At 43.7% G+C, this 24,443-nt stretch overlaps 1 protein-coding gene across 14 annotated transcripts in view; it reads left to right on the forward strand.

The window, feature by feature from the left end:
* The first annotated feature begins 542 nt into the window (after positions 1–542).
* Positions 543–24,443, forward strand: part of LOC137423209 (rab GTPase-activating protein 1-like) — a 48,253-nt gene continuing 24,352 nt past the window's right edge. For 3 of the 14 annotated variants that reach the window (XM_078774567.1, XM_078774563.1, XM_078774565.1), the window contains exons 1-3: positions 12,570–12,714; positions 13,143–13,297; positions 13,545–13,894. In XM_078774567.1, coding sequence (XP_078630693.1) covers positions 13,778–13,894 — 117 coding nt within the window. In that variant the 5' untranslated portion in view covers positions 12,570–12,714; positions 13,143–13,297; positions 13,545–13,777. Of the gene's footprint in view, positions 708–12,569; positions 12,715–13,142; positions 13,298–13,544; positions 13,895–24,443 lie in introns of those variants that run through there. The other 11 variants (XM_078774570.1, XM_068110109.2, XM_068110106.2 and 8 more) reach the window with 8 other exon arrangements.

Here is a 24,443-nt window from a genome sequence, read left to right on the forward strand (position 1 = left end):
TGAAGTACGAAAGACAGGTTCGCCTTGGCCAGGCCTCTTGTTTTATGAACAATTTATCCAACTTTACACTGAGACACGCCCGACGATAAGACGCGTTGTGGCGTAAAGAAGAAGAAGAAGACAACAGCCCCCAACGTTAAGCTTCACATTTATTGACCACGTGACTTTGACCCATTCGACGATCTTTCTACTTTTAATGGAATTATCCCATCGAGATTTTCCCCTTAAATGAAAAGTTCTCTCGATATTAAATGTATCGATGATTTCACAGTCTTCGTAGTTTTTACCGCGTGACTGGAATCCGGCAGGTGGAATGTGACGTAAATGAGTGTCCGTCCCGGCCCTTCAGCGGCATTTACGGTAAGAATTGGTGATTTGAACGTTACACCCCAATGTTGTGATTTGCAAACTATGTTTACCTGAGGAAACGAGGCTTTCAGGTTTAAGTGGAATGCAGATAGCCCCGACACACTTGAAATTCCGGTTTTTCCCGCCACAGAGGGCGACGGTGGGAAGGAGGAGGACGGGCGAGGGTGTGTTAAGGGTGGAGCCAGGGTTACGGTATACAGGTGTGACGCCGGCATCCTTCCTGGTTCGCCTGAGTGGACGCTAAGCTGGACTGCGCAGTGGGTCACTCCTGGTTACCTTAGGCCGGCGATGCGATCCGTCGGGTCGGCCATGGGCGGACTCGACGCGTGATAGACCAGGTGAGAAACGCAGTAGGCTACCTGCCGGCGCACCTGTCACGTTCTCTCTTCCCTTCTTCCTTCCCGATGAGAGTTATGACGGCGGTAAGGTAGGGGTCTATTGATGTGGAGAGATAGTTGATGTATGTAATGGTCTCCCAGGAAAGGTCGTGCTAGCAAACACAGGTATATTTAATGAACTGGGATTTCATGGATACCTGGAACCATTGAGGATTATAGAGGTGTGCATGACCGATAACGATATTGGCAGCACTGGCTTTAACAGCTCGGATACAGGTGGGTCGATGTATACCTGTGCTGTTTTTGTGATGGATTTGAGAGGGTCTCTTCAAACATGGAGTTTGTTCATTCCTCACACTACAACCCCCTTCATCCCCACTGCCACTGGCGTCACTAGGGGGCCGCGGGGGGTGCGGACCGCACCGGGTGACACCATCAGAGGGGGTGACACCAAATTTTTGCAGTGTCAAGGCTTTCCGATCTTGTGATATTATCAATTGAAAGTGAGTTGGCGAAAGGCATTGATTTCGATGAAGTGATTCACAAGTTCGCAGCTTTGAAGGCCAGGAAAGGAAAGTTCTGAATGAGTCGAGATGTTCACTAAGTGCTGAAATGCTTGTGTATTTGTTCCTGTTTATTTTTATGGTATTATTTCATTTATGAGTATATTTCCATATGCATTTGTCTACAAGTTTTACATTATTTGGGCCGTTATTGATTATGCAAACCTAATCCATCAATGTATCTCATGTAACAATAAAGATTAACGTTAAAATCAACATAATTTTGATGTAGTTCTTAAACGTTTTTACTTAGAATTCTATTGTTTTCTTACCGAATTTTCACTTTAACCACATGAAACTATGTAAATGTAAATACATTTACGCTGTGCGTATGATATTGTAATTTAAAGGTGTAATTTTACATTTTTCTAGTTGTTTATGTCACTACTATTGCCATTACATTCAGTGATATACGGGAATTACGATTTACGAGTAACATTAGTACAAAAAACATTACTAAGGATTCTGTATGGTCTGGTACGGGAAGAGGTCCATGTAATAATAATAATAATAATAATACATTTATTTTATATAGCGCTTTTCAAGAAGCCCAAAGACGCTTTGACAGAGTACAAAAAACAAATGCAAAAAGACAAAAATCAATAGGTAAATAATCAAAGCAAAAGGAAGGAGAAGGAGAAGAGATAGTCAGGGGTTAAATGCTGTGGGTTAAATGTTGAATGCAGTGTTGAACAGGTGGGCCTTGAGTGATGTTTTGAATGTGGTGAGTGAGGAGTCTCTGATGGTGTGAGGTAGTGAGTTCCAGAGGGTGGGAGCAGCGATGAAGAAGGCCCTGTCCCCCCAGGATCTGAATTTGGTCCGGATGGGGGGGGGGGGGGGGGGACAGGAGGTTGGCGCCAGCAGAGCGGAGGTTGCGGGTGGGAGTGTGTCTGGAGAGGAGGTCAGCCAGGTAGGATGGGGCCAGGTTATGGAGGGCTTTGTAGGTCAACAGGAGGATTTTGTACTGGATTCTCTGGGGGATGGGGAGCCAGTGAAGCTTGTAAAGGACGGGGGTGATGTGGTCACGGGTCCTGGAATGGGTGAGTAGACGGGCAGCCGAGTTCTGAATGTATTGGAGTTTATTGATGATTATTGAGGGTGAACCATAGAGGAGGCTGTTGCAGTAGTCCAGACGGGAGGTGATGAAGGCGTGGATGAGGGTTTCTGCAGCCGTGGAGGAGAGGGAAGGACGGAGACGGGCGATGTTTTTCAGGAGAAAGAAGGCTGTCTTTGTGATTTGTTTGGTGTATTTGTCGAAGGAGAGGGTTTTATCAAAGATGATGCCAAGATTCCGGCTGTGAGGGGAGGTGGATACTGGGAAACCGTCAATGTTGAGGGCGAAGTTATGGGTGGATTTGGTGAGCGTTTTTGGGCCAATGATGATTATTTCAGATTTATCATATTTAAGTTTGAGGAAGTTGATTTGAAGCCAGGATTTTATTTCAGTGATGCAGTTTGTCAGGATAGAGTGGGTGGCAGTTGAGATTGACTTGGTGGAGATGAAAAGCTGGATGTCATCGGCGAAGCAGTGGAATTGGAGACCATGACGGCGGATTAAGTGACCAAGGGGGGACAGGTACAGGATAAAGAGGACGTGGCCGAGAACTGAACCTTGGGGGACACCTTGGGGGAGGGGAGCAGTGGGGGATTTGCAGTTATTGATGGAGATGAACTGGCATCTGTCGGAGAGGTAAGATTTGATCCAAGAGAGGGCAGTGCCGGTAATGTTAAAGGTGGTTTCAAGTCGGGTGAGGAGGATGGTGTGATTGATGGTGTCAAAGGCGGCGCTGAGGTCGAGGAGGATGAGAATTTTGAGGTTGCCGGCGTCAGAGGAGAGGAGAAGGTCGTTGGTGATTTTGAGGAGAGCAGTTTCAGTACTGTGGTTGGAGCGGAATCCGGATTGGAATCTTTCATACAGGTTATTGGCAGAGAGGTGATGTTTGAGTTGAGTAGCTACAGCGCGTTCCAAAACTTTTGACAGAAAGGGTAGGTTGGAGATGGGTCTGAAGTTATTTAGGGTGTCAGGGTTGAGTCCAGGTTTTTTCAGAATGGGGGTAACAGCAGCAATTTTGAGGGATGGTGGGACGATGCCTGTAGACAGGGAGGAGTTTATTGTTGCAGTGATAAGTGGAGAGAGAGCAGGAAGGGAGGCCTTGACAAAGCTGGAGGGGATGGGGTCCAGAGTGCAGGTGGCAGTTTTCATTCCTATGACGAGTTCAGATAGGTCAGTAGGGGAGACTGGGGAGAATTGAGACAGGGGTTGGCAGGATAAGGGGGGGGGGGCAGGTGGTTTGAGGGGGAGCAGGTGCAGTGGTGGTTAAGCTGTTGTAGATGTTGTCAATTTTGCTTTGGAAGAATGAAAGGAAGGAGATGCAGTTGTCTGCTGTGAATGACTGGGTGGTGGTGTCCAGGGGGCTGAGGAGTTTGTTTATTGTAGAGAAGAGTGCTTTTGGGTTTCCGGAGCCAGAGTGGATAATTTGAGAGTAGTAGGCGGAGCGGGCGCGGGAGAGGGCATCTTTGTAGTGCTGCAGGTGGTCCTTGTAGGCTTGGGAGTGAATTGTGAGACCTGTTTTATTGCGGAGTCTTTCAAGTTGGTGAGCATGAGTTTTCATCAGGCAGAGTTCAGGGGTAAACCAGGGAGCATAATGGGTGAAAGAAACTGTTTTGGTTTTTATAGGCGCAAGCTGGTCGAGGCAGAAGGAGAGAGTGTGGTTGTAGTCGTCAGTGAGGTCAGAAGGGGTGTGGAGGTCAACGAAGGGAGAAGTGGACATTTTTTCAGAGAGGGTGGATGAGAATGAGGTCGGTGAAAGAAAGTTTAGCTTACGGAAGTTGATAATGCGATAATGCCTTGGTGCTGGGGTGGGGATGTTGATGGTCGTAGTGATGGCTAAGTGGTCAGAGAGGGTGAGGTCGGAGCTAGAGAGATGGTGCAAAATTAGTCCAGTAGAGCAGACAAGGTCGAGAATGTGACCATGGTTATGGGTAGGAAAGTTGACATGTTGAGTGAGGTTAAAGCAGGTGAGTAAATCAGTGAAGTCAGTGGTTATTGTGGAGTCAGTGGAGTCCATGTGGAGGATTCACCTCCACATGGACTGAGGAGGAGGGTTGAACATCGTTGAGGGGGAGAAGGAACAGAGCTGGGTCAGAAAGCAAGAGAAGTCAGACAGGAATGATGGGTGTGGTTTGGGAGGGCGGTAGACGACTGCCATGACTGACTGTGTGTGACCAGGGAGTTTAAAAGCCAGGTGTTCAAATGATGGAGCAGATGAGATAGAGATGAGGCTGGTCTTGATGTCCTGTCGGTGAATTGCGGCAATTCCACCACCTCGGCCCTCCGAGCGTGGTTTATTGATGTATGAATATCCATTGGGTGTAGTGAGGTTGAGTGAGAAGTAGTCCAGAGGTTGTTGCCAGGTTTCAGTGAGACAGAGAAAGTCCAGTTTATTGTCCAGAATGTAGTCGTTCAGGATGTGGCTTTTGTTGTTGAGGGACCGGGTATTGAACAGAGTGAGCTTCATGATGCTTTGTACGGTGGGGATGAACTGGGGTGATTTTGCCAGGGTTTGCAGACAGAAGGCGCGATCGTGTGCGTTGCTGTGATGACGTAGTCGATGAGTGGGAGTGCGCTGAGCTGACCAGAGTATGGGAATGGAGTGACCTGTTTGTTTAGTAAACAAACTTGCGGCCGGAGCCTCTATGAATGTATCTGGGTCGTTGCAGGAGTCCGTGGTATTTGATTGCAGAGATGCATGATGGGGTGGAGTGAGTGTTGAGCAGAAGAAGCCTTGCGGCGGAGTACCTTAGAGCCATGCCAGGCAGGAGCGAAGGGGACGAGGACGAGGCCAAGGCCGAGGAGGACGAGCAGGCCTTGCCAGTGTGGGACGTGCAGGACGTGAAGGCCAAGGACGTGCAGGCCGGGCTCAACGACCGCAGCGGCAAACCAAGACAGCAAAGGCCGCAGCGGCAAACGACCGCAGCCGCAAACCAAGACAGCAAAGGCCACAGCGGCAAACGACCGTAGCCGCAAACCAAGACAGCAAAGGCCGCAGCGGCAAACGACCGCAGCCGCAAACCAAGACAGCAAAGGCCGCAGCGGCAAACGACCGCAGCCGCAAACCAAGACAGCAAAGGCCGCAGCGGCAAACGACCGTAGCCACAAACCAAGACAGCAAAGGCCGCAGCGGCAAACGACCGCAGCCGCAAACCAAGACAGCAAAGGCCGCAGCGGCAAACGACCGTAGCCGCAAACCAAGACAGCAAAGGCCGCAGCGGCAAATGACCGCAGCCACAAACCAAGACAGCAAAGGCCGCAGCGGCAAACGACCGCAGCCGCAAACCAAGACAGTAAAAGCCGCAGCGGAAAACCGGGCGTCTTACTCACCCTGGCCTCGTGGTGTTCCAGCGGCAAACCACCCTCATCCACGCGCAACCGCAGCCGCAAACAAGACAGCAAAGGGTAGGAGAGGCATGAGACGCCCCGGGAGCGGGCCTGAGGCAACAGTGGAAGAGCCGGGCAGGCAAAGTCGGGAGCAGAGCCGGGACCGAGCAGAGAGCAGACCCAACGGCCAAAAAGCCGCCACGACCACCAGAAAAGCAGACTATATACAATGACTCAGTCGGAGAAGCGGCGAACAAATAACGCCAGCGTCCTCTCGCAGACCGGACCGGAAGTCGACCGGAACCAAACGGTGGACCAGAACCGAAGTCGAATATCATGTAGTCAGGTTCACGATGTTTTTTCGTTCAAAATTTTTGGAGATGAGCAAAACTATACATTTTTGGAATATTCAGAGCATGAGGAATCCAAAAATTAATGTTGGCATTTGCGTAGACACCTTTGCGAAAATGACACTCAGGACAGTGATGAAGATCTGTAAAAGCATATAGTCCTGAACGGCATAGACCTAGTAGATCCTGTGTATAGGACTTATAGTTCAATCTGATACTAACAAGGCTGCTTTCTTGCTTTATAAACCCATACCTATAACTTCAAAGGACTTGCAATATCATGTATTATGTAATACAGTATTATCACAAATATAAAGACAATGGTTTTCAATTACCTTTGTTTGTTGCGTTTCTATAATCCTGAGCACTATTTTGAGGCCTTTATTGGATTCCTTGACCCAGAAAACATAGGATTAGCATATTTAATTAAGTTTCTAGGTTGACCAGAAGCCGAGATAGCGCAAAATATGTATTTTATGGCGGCCATTTTGAAAATCCAAAATGGCGGCCATGCAGGTGTCTGTGCAAATGCCAACATTGATTTTCGGATTCTCCATGCTCTGAAGATTCCAAAAATGTACAGGTTTGCTAATCCCAAAATTTTGAACGAAATTATATTTGTTAACATGGTGAACCTGACTAATGTGGAGGGGGGGCGGGGGGGGTGACACCATGAGTTACCGCACTGGGTGACACCAACCCTAATGACGCCACTGCCCCCCCCCCCCCCCCACATTTGGATAGGATATCCCCACACTCCTCAAAAATTACACACCAATGGTGACGTCTCTGTGCCCCACCGGTATCCACAGCCAGTGAAATTGATCAAGCCCACACCTGATTGGCCAAAGGGAAGCTCCTGCCTCCAAGTTTCTTATATTCCATCTCACTCTGAACTCGTCACCAATGTACCATCTCCACCAGAAATTCAAACTCGAAACCATCTGACAATTCAAAGCCCGTCCGCGTCCGTTTCTATTCAGACGTCGTCTTCTTCGGTATGCTCAAAGTAATTAAAACGGTTTAAAAAAAAAAAATTAAAAATTAAAATTGATGGTTTTATGCAGCGTTGACCTTTGAGCTTTATATCTAAAAAAAAAAATCACCTTCTACCTTTTGATTGGTGAACCAATTCTGTGACCCAATATGCAAATTCTTAAAATTTCAGGTCAATCGGATGAAAAGTGACGATCTTATGTGACTCTGACCTTTGACCTTTTCACCGAATTATTAATTGGCCTTCTCCATATTCTCATTATAAAGCTTTGTTGAAAATTTGATGACAAAACTCAAATGGTTAAAAAAAAGTTACGACCCGGACACACACACACACACACACACACACACACACACACACACACACACACACACACACACACACACACACACACACACACACACACACACACACATAAACATACACATACACACACACAGAAATGATTACAAAACCCCATCTCCTGCTGTACAGTGCATTCAGAAAGTATTCAGACCCCTTCACTTTTTTCACATTTTGTTATGTTGCAGCCTTATGCTGAAATCGTTTAAATTCATTTTTTTCCCTCATCAATCTACACTCAATACCCCATAATGACAAAGACAAAACAGAATTTTAGAAAGTTTTGCAAATTTATTAAAAAGAAAAAACTGAAATATCACATTTACATAAGTATTCATACCCTTTGCTATGACACTTGAAATTTATCTCAGGTGCCTCCCATTTCTCTTGATCATCTTTGAGATGTTTCTACACCTTGATTGGAGTCCACCTTTGGTAAATTGAATTGATTGGACATGATTTTGAAAGGCACACACCTGTCTAAATAAGGTCTCACAGCCGACAATGCATATCAGAGCAAAAACCAAGCCATGAGGTCGAAGGAACTGCCTGCAGAGCTCAGAGACAGGATTGTGTCGAGGTACAATCTGGGGAAGCCTACAAAAAAAATCTCTGCTGCATTGAAGGTTCCCAAGAGCACAGTGGCCTCCATAATTCTTAAATGGAAGAAGTTTGGAACAACCAGGACTCTTCCTCGAGCTGGCCGCCCGACCAGACTGAGCAATCGGGGGAGAAGGGCCTTGGTACGAGAGGTGACCAAGAACCCGATGGTCCTCAGTGAAAGACACATGAAAGCCCACTGAATCTTGTTTCTCACAGTCTGAGAGTCCTTTAGGTGCTTTTTTGCAAACTCCAAGCGGGGTTTCATGTGTTTTTCATTGAGGACCATCGGGTTCTTGGTCACCTCTCCGACCAAAGCCCGTTTCCCCCCAATTGCTCAGTTTGGCCGGGCGGCCAGCTCGAGGAAGAGTCCTGGTTGTTCCAAACTTCTTCCATTTAAGAATTATGGAGGCCACTGTGGGTATGAATGAATACTTATGCCAATGTGATATTTCAGTTTTTTCTTTTTAATAAATTTGCAAAACTTTCTGAAATCCTGTTTTCTCTTTCTCATTATGGGGTATTGAGTGTAGATTGATGAGGGAAAAAATGAATTTAAACGATTTCAGCATGAGGCTGCAACATAACAAAATGTGAAAAAAGTGAAGGGGTCCGAATACTTTCTGAATGCAGTGTACATAGGACCCGCTAATGATCTCCATCCTTGGCATCTATTTTCATTGGTTAAAGTCAAAAGGGGCCGAGTGCTCTGGCCGAGATACGTTTCCAGATAAGACAAACCCACCCAACCCAACACAAATCCCTCCTAGATCTATGGAATAAAGGGGCAACCCTCGCTCCTCGATGCTTGACCCACCGTTTGGAGAAACTACAATGAGGAGTGTACGATTGTACGATTATATGTGAAACTATGCAATTAAGTTGTCATTGTATGGAATAGTAACGACTCTTATTTGTATAAATCACGGCACAAGTCACAGACACATCACCAAATCTACGTGAACTTCATGACGAGCAGAACAAGAACATTCGGAGACGGTGGACAATGTAATGTGGGATTCGAACCTGAAGCCACGACGTCTTGAGGCAGGTTCTCCGACTGATGAACTCGCCGCTCCCCAGTTTTGCTGCTCGTTGTATTGGGACAGGAAGTAGCTTTCGATTCGCTCACTTTTCTCCCCAAGCCAATTTAAAATCCACAAATAAAAAGCAATTCCATTTGAGTCATTGGATCCTACACTGTCCATGACACTCAACATGGATTCAACTACTGATGACGTGAACACGCGCACATGCTTTTGTGACGACCCACCTATAAATGTTGCGGATTATCCATTGTAAGTTGTAATGAATACCTTTGACTTTACTCAAAAAGTTGTGGATGGATTCGGACAAATTTGGTGGACATGTTGGGTGTGTGATGAGGACTACATTATTTGATTGAATGAAGATCTGGATAATGGAATTTGTAAAGTGATTCTTCACCATTGAGAGTGGGGCTAAAACGGGGCTAAAAACGACATGTAGCAGGATATCTCAAAAAGTTCTTCACGATTTATGACAAAACTTGGTGGACGAGTTGGTTAGGTGATGAGAACAAGCCGATTAGATTCTCGTTCAGGTCCGAATACAGATCCGGCCTATCAGTGGGATACAAGACATACACTGTTCAGCCTGGCGGAGGTATGCGGTCTACCGAGTGCTGTTCTCGTTTTAATCACTGGTTTGTTTTTAAGTAATCATTCAGTCATTGCCTTTTATATTAGCCATCTGCCCTGCCTGACTTTTGATGAATTGAACACTTTATGTGGGATTTTTGTTTTGTCTTCTGATGTGGGCAATATGTTGTCAGTATTATCAGTATTGCCAGTTGTCAGGTGGCCAATATTATAGCTGGTGCTGGCCTAATACTTAGGGCAGTGGGCTTGGGATCCTACGGTCCTGACTTTGAATCCTGTTCAGCTGTTGAATTGATGCCAGGTGGGGTTGACTCAGCCTGTCATCCTTCCGAGGTTGGCAAAATGAGTACCAGGGTACTGGGTCTTCTCTCAAGGAGGTTGGTGGCAGGATTTGCACTCCGGCCGCTGTATGTGTCGGGATGGTGCTGAGCAGTCGTCCAAGGATGCAGCGTACGCTCATATATATATATATATATATATATATATATATATATATATATATATATATATATATATATATTGTTACGGGACCGCGGCGAGGATGTTGTTTGCCGAGCGGATGGTCGCCGCGCCCGAACAGTTACCCCGACTAACCCGATTCCTGAACGTTGGCCGAATCGCGCCACAGATATTCAATGGGGAAAAGACTAAAATGAAGGATATGAAGAAGAAGTATGTGTGAGGTGTGAAGGAAATGTTACATAGTATGTGTGAGGATAAGGCCATTTCCACTAGTGATACCTGCATTGTGTAAAGAAATAATAAGCTTAGGTCCCGTTCATTTTGCCTCCACCCTCCAAATCTACCTCGTTGGGCAGCATCCATCCCGTGCCCCATTTTGGCTATTGCACCTCGCATTAGGATGCTCACTAGTCAAGGGACACGAGGTAGGCCTGAGAGAGGGTGGGGCCGGCGTTGAGGTCGGGGAGCGGCAGCGGGAGACGGTACGAGCCACCAGCCAATCAGGGCTCTAAGGGCATGGCGTGAGGGGGGTGGTAAGGGCGTGCCTATATAAGCGCACGCACAAAGCCCTTAGAAAGACTTGCAAGGAATCGCGCTTTGTATGAGGACTTGTTGGGAGAGTGCATTGAATAAGGATCACGTGCACATAGCAGTGGCGACAGGACTTCTGCGGGAGCGGCGCTTTGCCATTGAACTGTATTGGGAGCGCATATAGCGCCGGTTCATCTATCACGTATGTGGCCATGACCGCAAGTATAACCGCCAAGCCTGGTTCAACTATTACGTACGCGACCGTGGTCGTAAGTAACCGCCCAGCCAGCCTTACCTGTCGCCCCGTAATTGTCCGATCCGCGCCAACGACCCGCGGGGAGCTTCTGCCGTCCTGACCATCTTCTTCGCGGTGCGAGTCAAGGACCGGAGCGAACGGCCTGGACGCCATCATCCCTGGACCATCAACCTGACCATCTGCAATCCCCGTGTGAGTGTCTGAGTGTGAAACGGGCCCGTGTCCTGGGATAAGTATAAGACTGTATAAGGCTGCACTGTGTGTTCTTCTTCTCCTTCCTGTACAAATTGTAAATAAATCTGTTATTCCTTGTTTCTTCCTAATTTGACCGGATCAGTGATTTCCTACATTGGGTAAGCGTGGCACGATTAGAACTGCTCGGATCGGGTTTAGTCATTGTTAATGGCTCGGATCATGGTTCGCTACCGCTCGGCGTTTCCACCTATAACCGTGATTCGAGCGGGGCTTATTTCCTTGCTTCCTAGGTGGCGTTGGTACTTAGGTACTAGGAATTCATCCTACAACCATATTTAACGCCGTCCGGAAGGAACGTCTTAGCCCCGGATCCCGTCGGCTAGTTAAAGACAAGGGGACTAATACCCCCTTGGTAAGGGGAAAGGCCAACGAGGAGATCCGCAACAATATTCTTGAAATGTGCAATGCGTGGAAAAATAAGTGATTCGTGCATAACGCTTGGTGTCCACCAAATTCACAATAATTATGATGTCAGTTTCATTTTCAAATCGCGAAGGACTCGTGAAATGAACGATGTGCGTAGGTTAAGAAATGCCTGAGGAAGAATGCCCTTGATGCTTATTCAATCGATCAGAAAGTTAATTTTTTTTCGCGATAATCGAGTCGTATTGTTTTTATTGTAGGTGTCCGCCTGTTATGCACGAATCACATCCCAGCATAAGTGAAAAGAAACCCGCATCGCTCAAAACTTGATTATGTGTAACGCGGGTCCCGTTTGTTGTGATAGCAAACCAGTCACTCGCTGGCAGACGACCACACGTGTACGGATGACGTCAAAACTTGTTTGTATGCACGAATCCAGCGTGTGAAGTGCACTCTCGTTTTCATTTTGGTGAAAACGAAGCATGTAGCAGGTCTGATACTTCAAACTCGGATACCTCAATATATACAGAACAACATAATACAGCATAATTAGTTTCCTGAAACTTTAGATTTCCAGTCAGATGTAACACTTTGTGTACCCAGTATTGTAACCATGCACACACACACACATATGTATGTATGTATATATATATATATATATATATATATATATATATATATATATACATGATGTTGTCAGCCAAAGGTCCGAAACATGAGGGCACACTCCTTTTTAGGAAAGGAGTAGTGGTTTACAATATTAGTGATATTTTAAATCAATCTAAGGGCAAAGGGAATGATTTGCCTTTCTTTGAAAGCTGGGTATCCCAGATCCACATCCAATATAACCATCAAAGGTGATTTTTGTGATGTTTTATTCCATGAACAAAGCCCAACTTACCTCATTTGCCGAAGAGAACAAAGAGGAAAATAATTCGTGCAACATGAAAGCCGCAGGCTGGAGCCCTTCCAAGGTGTTGCGTCCGATTTAAAACCATGTGACGTGTTTGCGGAATTGTATCGATGAACGTAGATGTTTTCCTTTTCAGGAAAAGCGTCATGAGCTGATTTTCTTTTTCTGATAACTCTGCAACGATAAATTTAGCAACCCTCCGTGGTAAAACCACGCAACCATGTATCGTATTTCGAGTAGAACGAGCGCACACATCTCCAGAGGACATGCGATGTTGCTTTTGATGCTACGAGAAGTCTCTTGATGTCAGAACTGAAAACATATCCACTACCTGGTTCCATCATTGGTGTTTGAAGTGTGAGCCGATGCGTCATTGATCTGAAGTTAAAGTCCGGCATGCTTTTTTTTATATTGAGTTGATGAGCAAATGTAATGTTAAGGTATACATTGTATAACCAGTATCAGTGGCGCTGTGAGGTGGTGCCATGGCAACCATTACCTTGGAAACGCATGCCTCAGCACTCTGAGCTCCTGGACCTGATGGGATGCATCTTATGGGTGCAAACAGATAATTGTCTCTTCAAGAGTCACTGTTAATATAGTTTAAAGCTTCGGGAGCTAGTTGCTGAAATAGTAGTGGTGAAGTGAAAGAACATGTATTAGTACCGACAAGCAGTTTACAAAAATAACTTGTAACGTGCTGATACCTTTCCTCGCATACCTTGAATCGTGCAGTATTTTGGCAATATGTTGTTTTGTGCAATTCCCCCTTTCACTCGTTGAAGGCACAAGCAATGCTTGACTGTACCGGTGGCTCTAAGGCAAGCCCGTGCTGCCTGTTTTGTATGCACAGTTTCGTGTCCTGCACCGCAGCTCGACGGGCAACGGCCTTCTCCTCCTGCTCTCTCCTCCTTTCCACCTCCTCATCCTACCACGGCAAGTGTGCTCTGGGGTCTCGCAGTGATTTATTCTAAGATATCCGACCCCATACCTGACGATCTGGCTTTGCTGTAATCATGTTGTCCTCTGACATGCTGGCCACCTGTCTGTTGGTTAGGAGGAATGAAACTCATCTGATTCCATTTGATTATTGAATGGCTTATAAACCTAAAATATTAGTGTTTTTTTTTTTTTACTATTATTATATCATTAATGTAACATTTACCTTGTTTCTCTTTTCCAGGCAGATTTCTTCCGTCAATCCACTCTCACTGAACCCCCTCTCCCTACTGATTTTTTTCGATTATAATTTGATTCAATAATCAACCAGCTCCCCCACTCTCCTTTCATTCACGGCTTTACTCATTTATTCATCTCACTATACTCCCTCACTCTGCTCCGACTTGGCATTCTCGTCGCCCCCTCCAGCCTGTGCCATGCATATGGTGTAAGGTAATTGTCAACCAATTCAACTGCAAAAATGATGACCGAGGTATCCATCAGTGACGCATATGATGCACATGTGTTTGGCACGCTCAAAGATGGGCAGGAGGAGGAGGAAAATCTTGCCAAAGTGCTGACAATACAACGGCCCTCGGTAAGAAATCAGTTCCGCTGCATGGAAATTTATGATATTGATGCCTCATATGTCATAAAGTCCTTTCATTGTTTTGTTATTTGCATAACAACAAAATTGTGTGCCATTGTTTTTTTTGGGTTTTTTTCTTCAGTTTCCCCCAACCACCCCCACCCCCCCCCCCCCCCGCCACCCCCACCCCCACACCCCATTACTAAAATTGTGAAGCAACAGCTCAATAATGGCATGCTCTCATTGCACAATGGAATCCTGCAGTCAGAAGATAAAGCTGTATATTATGCGTGAATAATCTGATATATATATATATATATATATATATATATATATATATATATATATATATATATATATATATATATATATATATGTATATATGTGTATATATGTGTATATATGTGTGTATATATATATATATATATATATATATATATATATATATATATATATATATATATATATAAAAGCATAGTGTCCGACTGGAAGACACAGAGAAAGCACACTTGCCTTTGAACTGTCTCATCTGGGTTTTATCTCGACCTGATTATAAACTGTCACATTGGTATTACGCAGACACGGCATGTACGTCTTGAATAAATGAGTATGTTGTCTGTCCGATAGGATAGTAAGCTGGAGACCCACATGCTAACCCATTAGCTGGTTGTTGGTAAAGATAGAGGTGTATTTCGATGAAGAGTCGGCGAGTTATCGCTGTCACCCTGGCAAAATTGCTGCCCTTGCTGCCTTGGGAGATGGGCATCACCAGGTCTATCTACCCATAGAAACACCAACATGTCACCTCTGCTATCATCAATGTCATGGAACAGATCAGATTAGGATAGAGTAAGATGTATATTTTTGATGCTTTGGGTCTTAACACATTGACTGCCAACGTTTTCCGGCAGTCAAATGCCCTGGATCATGGAGAACAAGCTAATTTCAGTTACAATCGTTTATTTTCATGTTGTAACCATCTCTTCTTTAGTCTTAGTTGAGCTGAAGTGAGCTTTGTGCCGATATCATATTTGCGCACTTCATTGATTTTCAATATCGCATATGTTGGTACAACACAAATTTGATCGCGATTATTACATTGATTTATGTTCGTCGAACTGCCAGCAGATCATTTGTTGAGTTAACAGGCACGCCAGCATATCCCGTTGCCAATAAAATAGGGTAATCTTTTCTCTGAGAATAGTCATAGTTAGTAGGGGAGCTCCCAATAGAGTTCGTGACCATTTTCCCGTGATCAAGGTTTGAAGGTTGATTTTGAAAGATAAAAATATATATAAAAAAATAAGCTTGGGTATCTTTTTTTAAAATGCGGGCTAACTCGGCCAGAGGACAAAATCCAAGATGTCCGCCAAAACCGCGAAATCGGGCATATTTCCGCCTACGTGAATGCTACATATACATATTGGGTGTCCATATGTGGGTTTTTCTGGGCCCAGATCTTGCATCTTACATCAGTCAAGTGATATTGTGACTTAAAATGATATTAAATGATTAATGTTGACCAAAATCCAAGATGGCCGCTGCAAAAAACCATGTATTGTATATGTTCATAATTGTGCATACCATAGATTCATCGCTGGCGTCTAAATACAGTTTTACATGACTAGTGTTTTCATTTATAACCTTACTGTTACTATGAATGACTTTTTGAGCAGGTAACGAACCAAGATGGCTGCCTCTCGCCCGTTAGATAAGCAGTTATGGCTACTGTACATTGTATCTATTGCAACGTCTTTTATTTGACACAATGTTCAAGGTTTTCATTTGCAATCAGTAAGAAAGAATTTATCTTTCTCTATTTTGTTTTATTATATTTACAGTGACATGACATTACATTTACAAGCAGTGATACACATTGCACAAGTAGCATATACGGTAGGGTTGAAAATGACAATAGTTGTTATAACAGTTTGTTTGTGTTGGATAGATTGAAATTGTTATTCACTGTCCGAATCGTCCGTCTCGGACCCAGACTCGACTGGATCATCCATAGTTGGGCTGCTTTCCAAAGCCTGAGTTAGTTTTTCTGGGAGTGCTGGGTGAATGTACCTCAATGGAAGACACATGCCTTCCTCGAGATGCCAGCCATGAGATAAAGGAGACGGTGGCGCATCAGGTTTTTCGTAGTTGAGCAACACGTAGGTTTGATAGTTCACTCTCTTGACTTTCAAATCGTGGGATTCTTTGTCTGGTGGAAGCCGCAGTATTGATTTCCTTTTCATTTGTCGCCACTTCCTGGCCCGAGCATCACACAGAGTGGTACTTTGTTTGTCCTTGTATATGTACCGTATGGTGTACAGCGTCATATGATCAAGCACCTGCTGAGGGACCGGTAGGTGTTTCCCTACTTCACTGAGGAACGCTCTAGCTTCAGGTGAAGTGGATGATATGTCGAAGATGGTTTTCTTCCCATGTCCAAAGAATGCTGCTGTTGTGTCTGAGCCGCTGTGGACGTGAAGAGGAACTATGATATCTGCTATTTCCTTCGGGCAGAAAGCTGTACAATCTATGAACTGCTTTTTGTACTTCATTGCGAGCACCCCTTCAGTTCTATGAGCAACATACGATGCCAATACAAGCACGTCCGTATCTTCTGCGTCGATGATAACAGGTGTTTCTATTCCAGCTTTACGTATTTGTGAGTAGATGAAGAACATGCATGTGTCTGCTTCTAACTGTTCACACTGGAAGTCTGTAACAGGCAAACCTGTCGATAGATTGACACATGTGGGCCCAACGCAGTAGACAAATTCAGTGTTAGAATAGTTTCGGTACAACACGCTGAACTCGTTTCTGAGAAAGATCTGTAGGTGCTGCTTGTTTGTTGCATTGTGGAAGAAGTCTTGAAATCCTTTGGCAGATGGGAATTTGTCCGACTGCTTGAAAAATACATTCTTGGAGCCATCTGAAAATCCAGAAGTGCTTTTTCGAAGCTTGCGTTCGCTATCCTTGACGGTCAGGGAAACATCATATCTGTCATTGACAAACACAACTTGTGATGCATATTTATGTCTGCTCATAATGACGGCGAACACCTTCGATGCGTAGTCTCCCCAGGTGTAGGAAATTCCATCAGCCTTTTCCCTGTCTTCTACCGATGGCGTAGACAAACGCCATATAAATCCCATGTCCAGGATCGCCGTGTACTTGTCTGGTGTTGGTTCCAACGCATGTAGCTTGAATTTTTCTACCAACTTAGATTTTTGCACTTTTTTCATGGTGCCGTTGATATTGAATATTGGCAGACATTCATCTGTGACTCGGTACGACATTATCTCTGACAAGGTGAAATTTTCGGTGTCATTTTCAGCAAGTGAGACAACTGCTGCCATCGCTCTGTTCTCCATTGCGTCTGACTTCATGATGCGCTCGCCAGTCTTGACTGAAGGTGGGTTGCTGAAGTTCCGTCTCAAATTCCTGTGAATGGTTGCATGGAAAGGTTTATTGCTGCTGAACATTCTGTCTTCACAGAATGCCTTCAAGCATTTCTCGCCATCGGTGTGGACCGATTCAAAATCTTGAATGAGGTCATCAGAAGCTACCATTCCAGACTGTAGTGACTTCAAGACCTTGTTTTCTTCATTGAAAGGGTCACAGCCGAATTCAGTGATGCAGTTGTTAATATCTTGTACAGCTTGTTCGTCTTCCTTCATGCGAGTGGGAGCATTTTCACTGTGATGTCGTTTTGATTCTGATGTGCTGGCAAGATCATGCAGTGAGGATCGGACTCTATTAACATTGTTAGCATTTCGGGAATGTGACAGCAGCATCTTTTCGTTCTTCAAAATTTTGAGCCAGCCAGCTTTCATCTTTGAACCCTTGTTCATTGTCATCTCGATCCAGAGATCCAATGGCAAACATGAGTAAGGCTTTCCCGACATGGATTGAGCAAATAAGCCATCTCGCATGTATTGTGCTACATCCTCTGGGAGGGATTCCATTTCCAGCCAATACTCAACCAACCACCGTCCATATTTATCGTTGTCATAAATCTGGATCCATGGTAGCATTAAACGTAATGTCGACTTGAATTGTTCCCAGTTCTGGATTCTCAACGCATGCAGATTCATCATCAATATTTCAGTCATCTCCATAAATGTGATCCAGTACTTTGCCATTGAACCACCGGACTCCTCAATTCTATTGAACTCATCTGCCACCAATGAAATAACCTCTTGGTTGGCTTCCAGAAGTGCATAACATTCCTGCCGTTCTTCTGCTGTTGAGGAAGGATTCCGCAGGACAGTCAAGTGAGCTTCAAGTTCATCTGAGATGCTTCCCCCATTCTGTAGTGACTGTTGTATGATTCTTCTCAGCAGAGTTTCATACATCAATCGGAGACATCGTATGCTCCTCTTGTAGTGTTTGCCCCGTAATGCCTGGTCCACAGACCCTTCTGCAATAACATCTGCCGCAACGAGGATGTCAGACAAGCCAGACCCGTGAAAACGCTTATTCATGGCAGAAATGTAAGACATGTGAATATGAAATGGGCCCATAGAAGGCAACACGACACTGAATTTATCAGGGTGTTCGTATCTCATTTGCACTATCAAGGCACTATCTCATTTGCACCAGAGAATACACTGGTTGATCTCCTACCAACTGGATGAAGGGCATGTTCTTTTTGCCTGCTGCATCAACCATCCGGCACATTATTTCGTGCACTACAGATTTTCCAGGAGGATTTGGAAAAGTCAAGAAGTAATACGGCTTGCTTTTGACAACATGCGGCTGAACTGTTGACTGGAAACCTGCAAATCCCCCAACTGTTTGACTGCATGGTGCAGGTGGTGTATGAGTCTCATCTAGACGTGCCATGGCATGAATGAGTCCTCGCTGCCTCTGGACTTTAGTATCTGAAGGAGTAATGTCAACACCTGTTCGCATACTTGGAGCTCCACGCTGGACAGTCTTGTAAGGATGGACTTTATGCTGATCGATGCAAAGATGCTTCATTTCTTTAGACTTGGGAATTGTTAATTCTGGGGCCGATTCCTCTGGAGCATGAACCAAATCAAGTGGCTGGACAAACATAACATTTGTACGGTGTGAAGTGTTCGCGCCAGTTAGCGTGTCCTCAGAAAAGTCATCATTGTCCATTACTGCTGTCCCTGGCATACCCAGTGCAAGCTCCTCTGGACATGCTTTGTTCTGCTCAATATCGTACTTGGCCCAAGCATCATAGAGATGTAGCACGTCTTTGTAGCTGATCCCAATTGAGAATTTTTTCAATAACTCGACAAGTTCCCGGCTTCTGGTTAGTCCGTGTATCATAACAGACAACCTTGTTCCAAATGAAGTTCGTTTGCCTGTCATATATGAAGAGAGCAAGGCAGTCAAAGCGATAACTGCAGAGTCGTCATCCTCCATATCAAGGTCACGCTGAGGTTTTGAAGACTTTAGACGGGAAATGAGCTGTTTCAGTAGGCTGCTTGTTTCGTCCTCATTGAGTAAATCGTCAATGTGAGGTGGCCAGATCATTGGCGATACTTTTGCTGCTTCAGCTCTAATTCGTTGCGCTACAATTGAGACGAGTTGGTCATCAGTTGCACCTAGGCAATTTACAGCAGCTTCTATGTATGTTCCACCAGCTGACGTGTCAAAAACCATTGAGCTCTTGTTTTTTGTAACTCTTTCGTGGAAACCAATTTGGTCGCTGAATTCCGTTTGGAGCATAGATTTTATTGTGCTAGACTTCACAGTGTTCACAGTCATGCCAAAGTTCACCAGCATTTGCGTGTAGTCTTGTAGAAGGCTCTGTAGTGTTCGGAGTTCATGTCTTTCAAAAATTACAGTGCGCACATGTTTGAAAAACATTTGACGTACTTCTGCCAGTCGTACATTGTGCATGTGCAAATGTTGATCATTATAATCATGGACTTTGATGTATTTCGTCCAACATGACCGATGGTAGCGGATCTCTGTGGCAAATGGATCTGACGTGGAATCAATCAGTGTCAAAATGCGATCCCGCATATTCTCGTCGTCCAGATGGACTGTGTGACCTTTGAAGACATGCCATGCATCCATTTGTTGCATGATGTGCCACTTGTCCCGTCCAGGGTGTTTCAGGTCTTCTCCCTTCATACACCAAATACACAAATGTTTGTCTTGTATAATACCGGTTTGTGATCGTGATTGTCTCTGAGCGCAAGATGGTCCAGGTGCTTCGTCAGCTACATCATCGCTGCGAGAGATGTCTGTTTCAAAACATTTCTTTTGTCGCTTTAGTGCCTGCTCCAATTTATAGTTACTGGCCAGTTGAACTTTACACAGTTTGTGGAAATATATTCCAGCTGGTCCATTGTGCCATGGCACTGCATCAAAGACTTGACCGTATTTGTCCAATCCTCTCCATCGTTCTGCTTGTTGTTGGAGATGCTGCCAGGCTTCTGGGCTTAAGCTACTCTTTTCCTCATCACAATGCTTATGACAGAGGATACACTCACTGGAGCTTGATAGTCCTGGAGGCTGGTCCTCATCTTCACTCTTTCTCTTCTTTCCTTGAATGGGTGGTGTCGCCATGGTATACTCTGCAATGAAAAATAAAACCTATTACTTACTGTACATACCGTACATCAGACAGCATGATATGAATGATGTTAATACTTAACTGAACTTAAATATTGAACAGGACAGATCTTTATCTCTTAAAGAAAGGGACTTAACTAATATCTTAACTATTATTAGTTGAATATACTTAACTGTAATGCCTTGATCCATTGTCCACCCTGGTACTCCCTGGAAATTAATACTAACAACTACCTGTGAACAAATACCTGTGAAACTTAATCAAACCATCTTGTAGATAAGGCAGCAATCTTGGTTCGTTACCTGCTCAAAAAGTCATTCATAGTAACAATAAGGTTATAAATGAAAACACTAGTCATGTAAAACTGTATTTAGACGCCAGCGATGAATCTATGGTATGCACAATTATGAACATATACAATACATGGTTTTTTGCAGCGGCCATCTTGGATTTTGGTCAACATTAATCATTTAATATCATTTTAAGTCACAATATCACTTGACTGATGTAAGATGCAAGATCTGGGCCCAGAAAAACCCACATATGGACACCCAATATGTATATGTAGCATTCACGTAGGCGGAAATATGCCCGATTTCGCGGTTTTGGCGGACATCTTGGATTTTGTCCTCTGGCCGAGTTAGCCCGCATTTTAAAAAAAGATACCCAAGCTTATTTTTTTATATATATTTTTATCTTTCAAAATCAACCTTCAAACCTTGATCACGGGAAAATGGTCACGAACTCTATTGGGAGCTCCCCTACTAAGTGGCAGAATCTGGTACACCCAGCACTACGAGTATACTAGTAGTCGGTAGTCAATATGTTTATGGTCGATTTCCAACGTGGTTTAATCGATGTTGTGGGCAAGTGAGCTGCTGTATTAATCTTTTAACCCATCTAATTCTCTCCACGCCATAGCTGAAACAAATAGTTACATTGGGTTTTCTTCATCAATAGTAGAGAGCTTATTTCAAAAATTTGTCAGAGATATTTATCATTATTCAAAAGAAAAAGATCATGAATTAAACATTCGGCACCTAAAATGCAAAAAATATTAAGCTGTCATTTGAAATACTAGTGAGGTAACCGTGCTACGCATGGGTGGAAGGCCAGAAGCAAACATACAATGCAGAAATGGCGAATGCTAAAGCATGAAACCAATAAATTCCACATTCCTGTAGCACCTTCAGTCGCACGTCAGACTTGGACAGCAAGTTCGTGAAGGACTTCCATGAAAAACGTACCCGTTGGCAAACAAACGGGTATGCTTGTTCCATACCCAGTCAATGGCGAATCTGCATATGGCGATCCGCTAATTCACGTTTATAAAGTAGAAACCATCACGGCATTTCATCATTCACTTGAACTCGATATCTCTTTTTTCATTCCAAACAGCATAACGCCAATCACAAATTAAATAATTTTAATATAATAAACTTTTAACAACATTCGTGACATAAACAAATATTTAAATCCTGATGTGAAGTTCCGTACAGTTGGGTGAATACAATTACGAATTCAAAATCTTAATTGTATTCACTCAATTCCAATCATCAATTGATATTTTAACAAAACGATTAACATGATTAACGTTTAACGATTTAACATTACGATAAAATGACAGTTGTATTTGGATATTATCAAACCCGCGCATTCCCGTCATCTGTCCACTTCCGGATTCGCTGCAGGTTCGTAATTGTCATCAAAATCTAAACAGCATTTGTAGAATTTCAATAAAAGCCACATCACTGTTCATATCGGTAAATATTATTCCATCGTGTTTGGAAAAACTGGAAAATTGGAAAATTGGTAAACTTGGAAAAACTGGAAAAACAATATAACCTATTTTACTCCCAGGGGTCGGGTCCCAGGAATACCCACCCAAAATATCGTTGCGATCGGTTGAGCCGTTTTTGCGGTACCTTCGAACGAACGGACGGACATTTGGTGAATTATAGTAAGATTGTAATTTGAAAAGCCTTTGATATTGAAAGGGTTAACCTGGTTGTCGATGAGGTCTCACCCATAGCTCTTTAAGTAACACCCTGTGTCTGGAAAATGCTGTAAACATTCCATAAATAAAAGTGCTCAATTGCAAGAAAATCGCTAACCTCAAAAATGGATTAAAAGTGGCATGAAATCTGAGGGGAATGAAATGATTAAAGAGGTGATATCAAAAGGAGCAGCCGATATAATTTGATCGGTTAGCCAGCTTGATGTTACAGTTGCATGTCTGGACTCTTGTAGGATGATCAGGCGCTCTGCTCCTAATGTTATCTAAAAACTAGAGAACGAATAAAACTGCTATTTTTATCCAATATTTTCTTCAACAATTCTTTTTTTGTTATCCTTCTTATTCTGTTTTCTAAATGTAACAACCACCCTTTTTATTGTTAGTTTCAGGCCTGCTCATTAATTGTAATAGTTGAGACTTTTATCTTGCACTAGCAGAAGCACGTGGTAAAATACCACGGCAGAAAAATAAAAAAAGAAAGCCTCTTATTCTTGCACTGGCTAAAAGAGCTCAAAAGTGGGAGGTTCAATAATGAATATCTTGAGGAGATACAGTGCATTCAGAAAGTATTCAGACCCTTTCACTTTTTTCACATTTTGTGTTGCAGCCTAATGCTGAAATCGTTTAAATTCTTTTTTTTCCCTCATCAATCGACACTCAATACCCCATAATGACAAAGAGAAAACAGGATTTTAGAAAGTTTTGCAAATTTATTAAAAAGAAAAAACTGAAATATTACATTGACATAAGTATTCATACCCTTTGCTATGACACTTGAAATTTAGCTCAGGTGCCTCCCATTTCTCTTGATCATCTTTGAGATGTTTCTCATCTCATTTGCAGAATTTGCAGAATCTCATTTGCAGAATCACAGAATCTTGTTTCTCACAGTCTGAGAGTCCTTAAGGTGCTTTTTTGCAAACTCCAAGTGGGCTTTCATGTGTCTTTCACTGAGGAGAGGCTTCCGTCTGCCCACTCTGCCATAACGCCCAAATCGGTGGAGTGTTGCAGTGATGGTTGTCCTTCTGGAAGTTTCTCCCATCTCCACACAGGATCTCTGGAGCTCAGCCATAGTGACCATCGGGTTCTTGATCACCTCTCTTACCAAGGCCCTTCTCCCCCGATTGCTGTTTGGCCGGGCGGCCAGCTCTAGGAAGAGTCCTGGTTGTTCCAAACATATTCCATTTAAGAATTATGGAGGCCACTGTGCTCTTGGGAACCTTCAATGCAGCAGAAATTTTTTTGTAGGCTTCCCCAGATCTGTGCCCCGTCACAATCCTGTCTCTGAGCTCTGCAGGCAGTTCCTTCGACCTCATGGCTTGGTTTTTGCTCTGATATGCATTGTCAGCTGTGAGACCTTATATAGACAGGTGTGTGCTTTTCCAAATCATGTCCAATCAATTGAATTTACCACAGGTGGACTCCAATCAAGGTGTAGAAACATCTCAAAGATGATCAAGAGAACTGGGAGCCACCTGAGCTAAATTTCAAGTGTCATAGCAAAGGGTATGAATACTTATGTCAATGTAATATTTCAGTTTTTTCTTTTTAATAAATTTGCAAAACTTTCTAAAATCCTGTTTTCTCTTTGTCATTATGGGGTATTGAATGTAGATTGATGAGGGAAAAAATGAATTTAAACGATTTCAGCATAAGGCTGCAACAAAACAAAATGTGAAAAAAGTGAAGGGGTCTGAATACTTTCTGAATGCACTGTATATGTACCTGGGTGCTTGAAAAAAGAAGAGAGTAAAATCATTTCAACAACTTGTTCATTTATTCAAAACATTCGATTGGGTAAAACTTATCATGGATTATATGAAGATAATTTTAAGCTTAGAACGAAGTACAAGCTTTCCACAATGTCTTGCTCCAGTATAAACATTTTATTACAACCAAATCAAAATATTTTTTTTATACTTTGTCTCGTCTTGTAAAAGAGCTAACACACAGAACAAATAATAGAGAGGGAGACAAGAGTGGGA

This window comes from Myxine glutinosa, chromosome 3 (genome assembly GCF_964187855.1).
Source record: "Myxine glutinosa chromosome 3, kmMyxGlut1.1, whole genome shotgun sequence".
Taxonomy (NCBI): Eukaryota; Metazoa; Chordata; class Myxini; order Myxiniformes; family Myxinidae; genus Myxine; species Myxine glutinosa.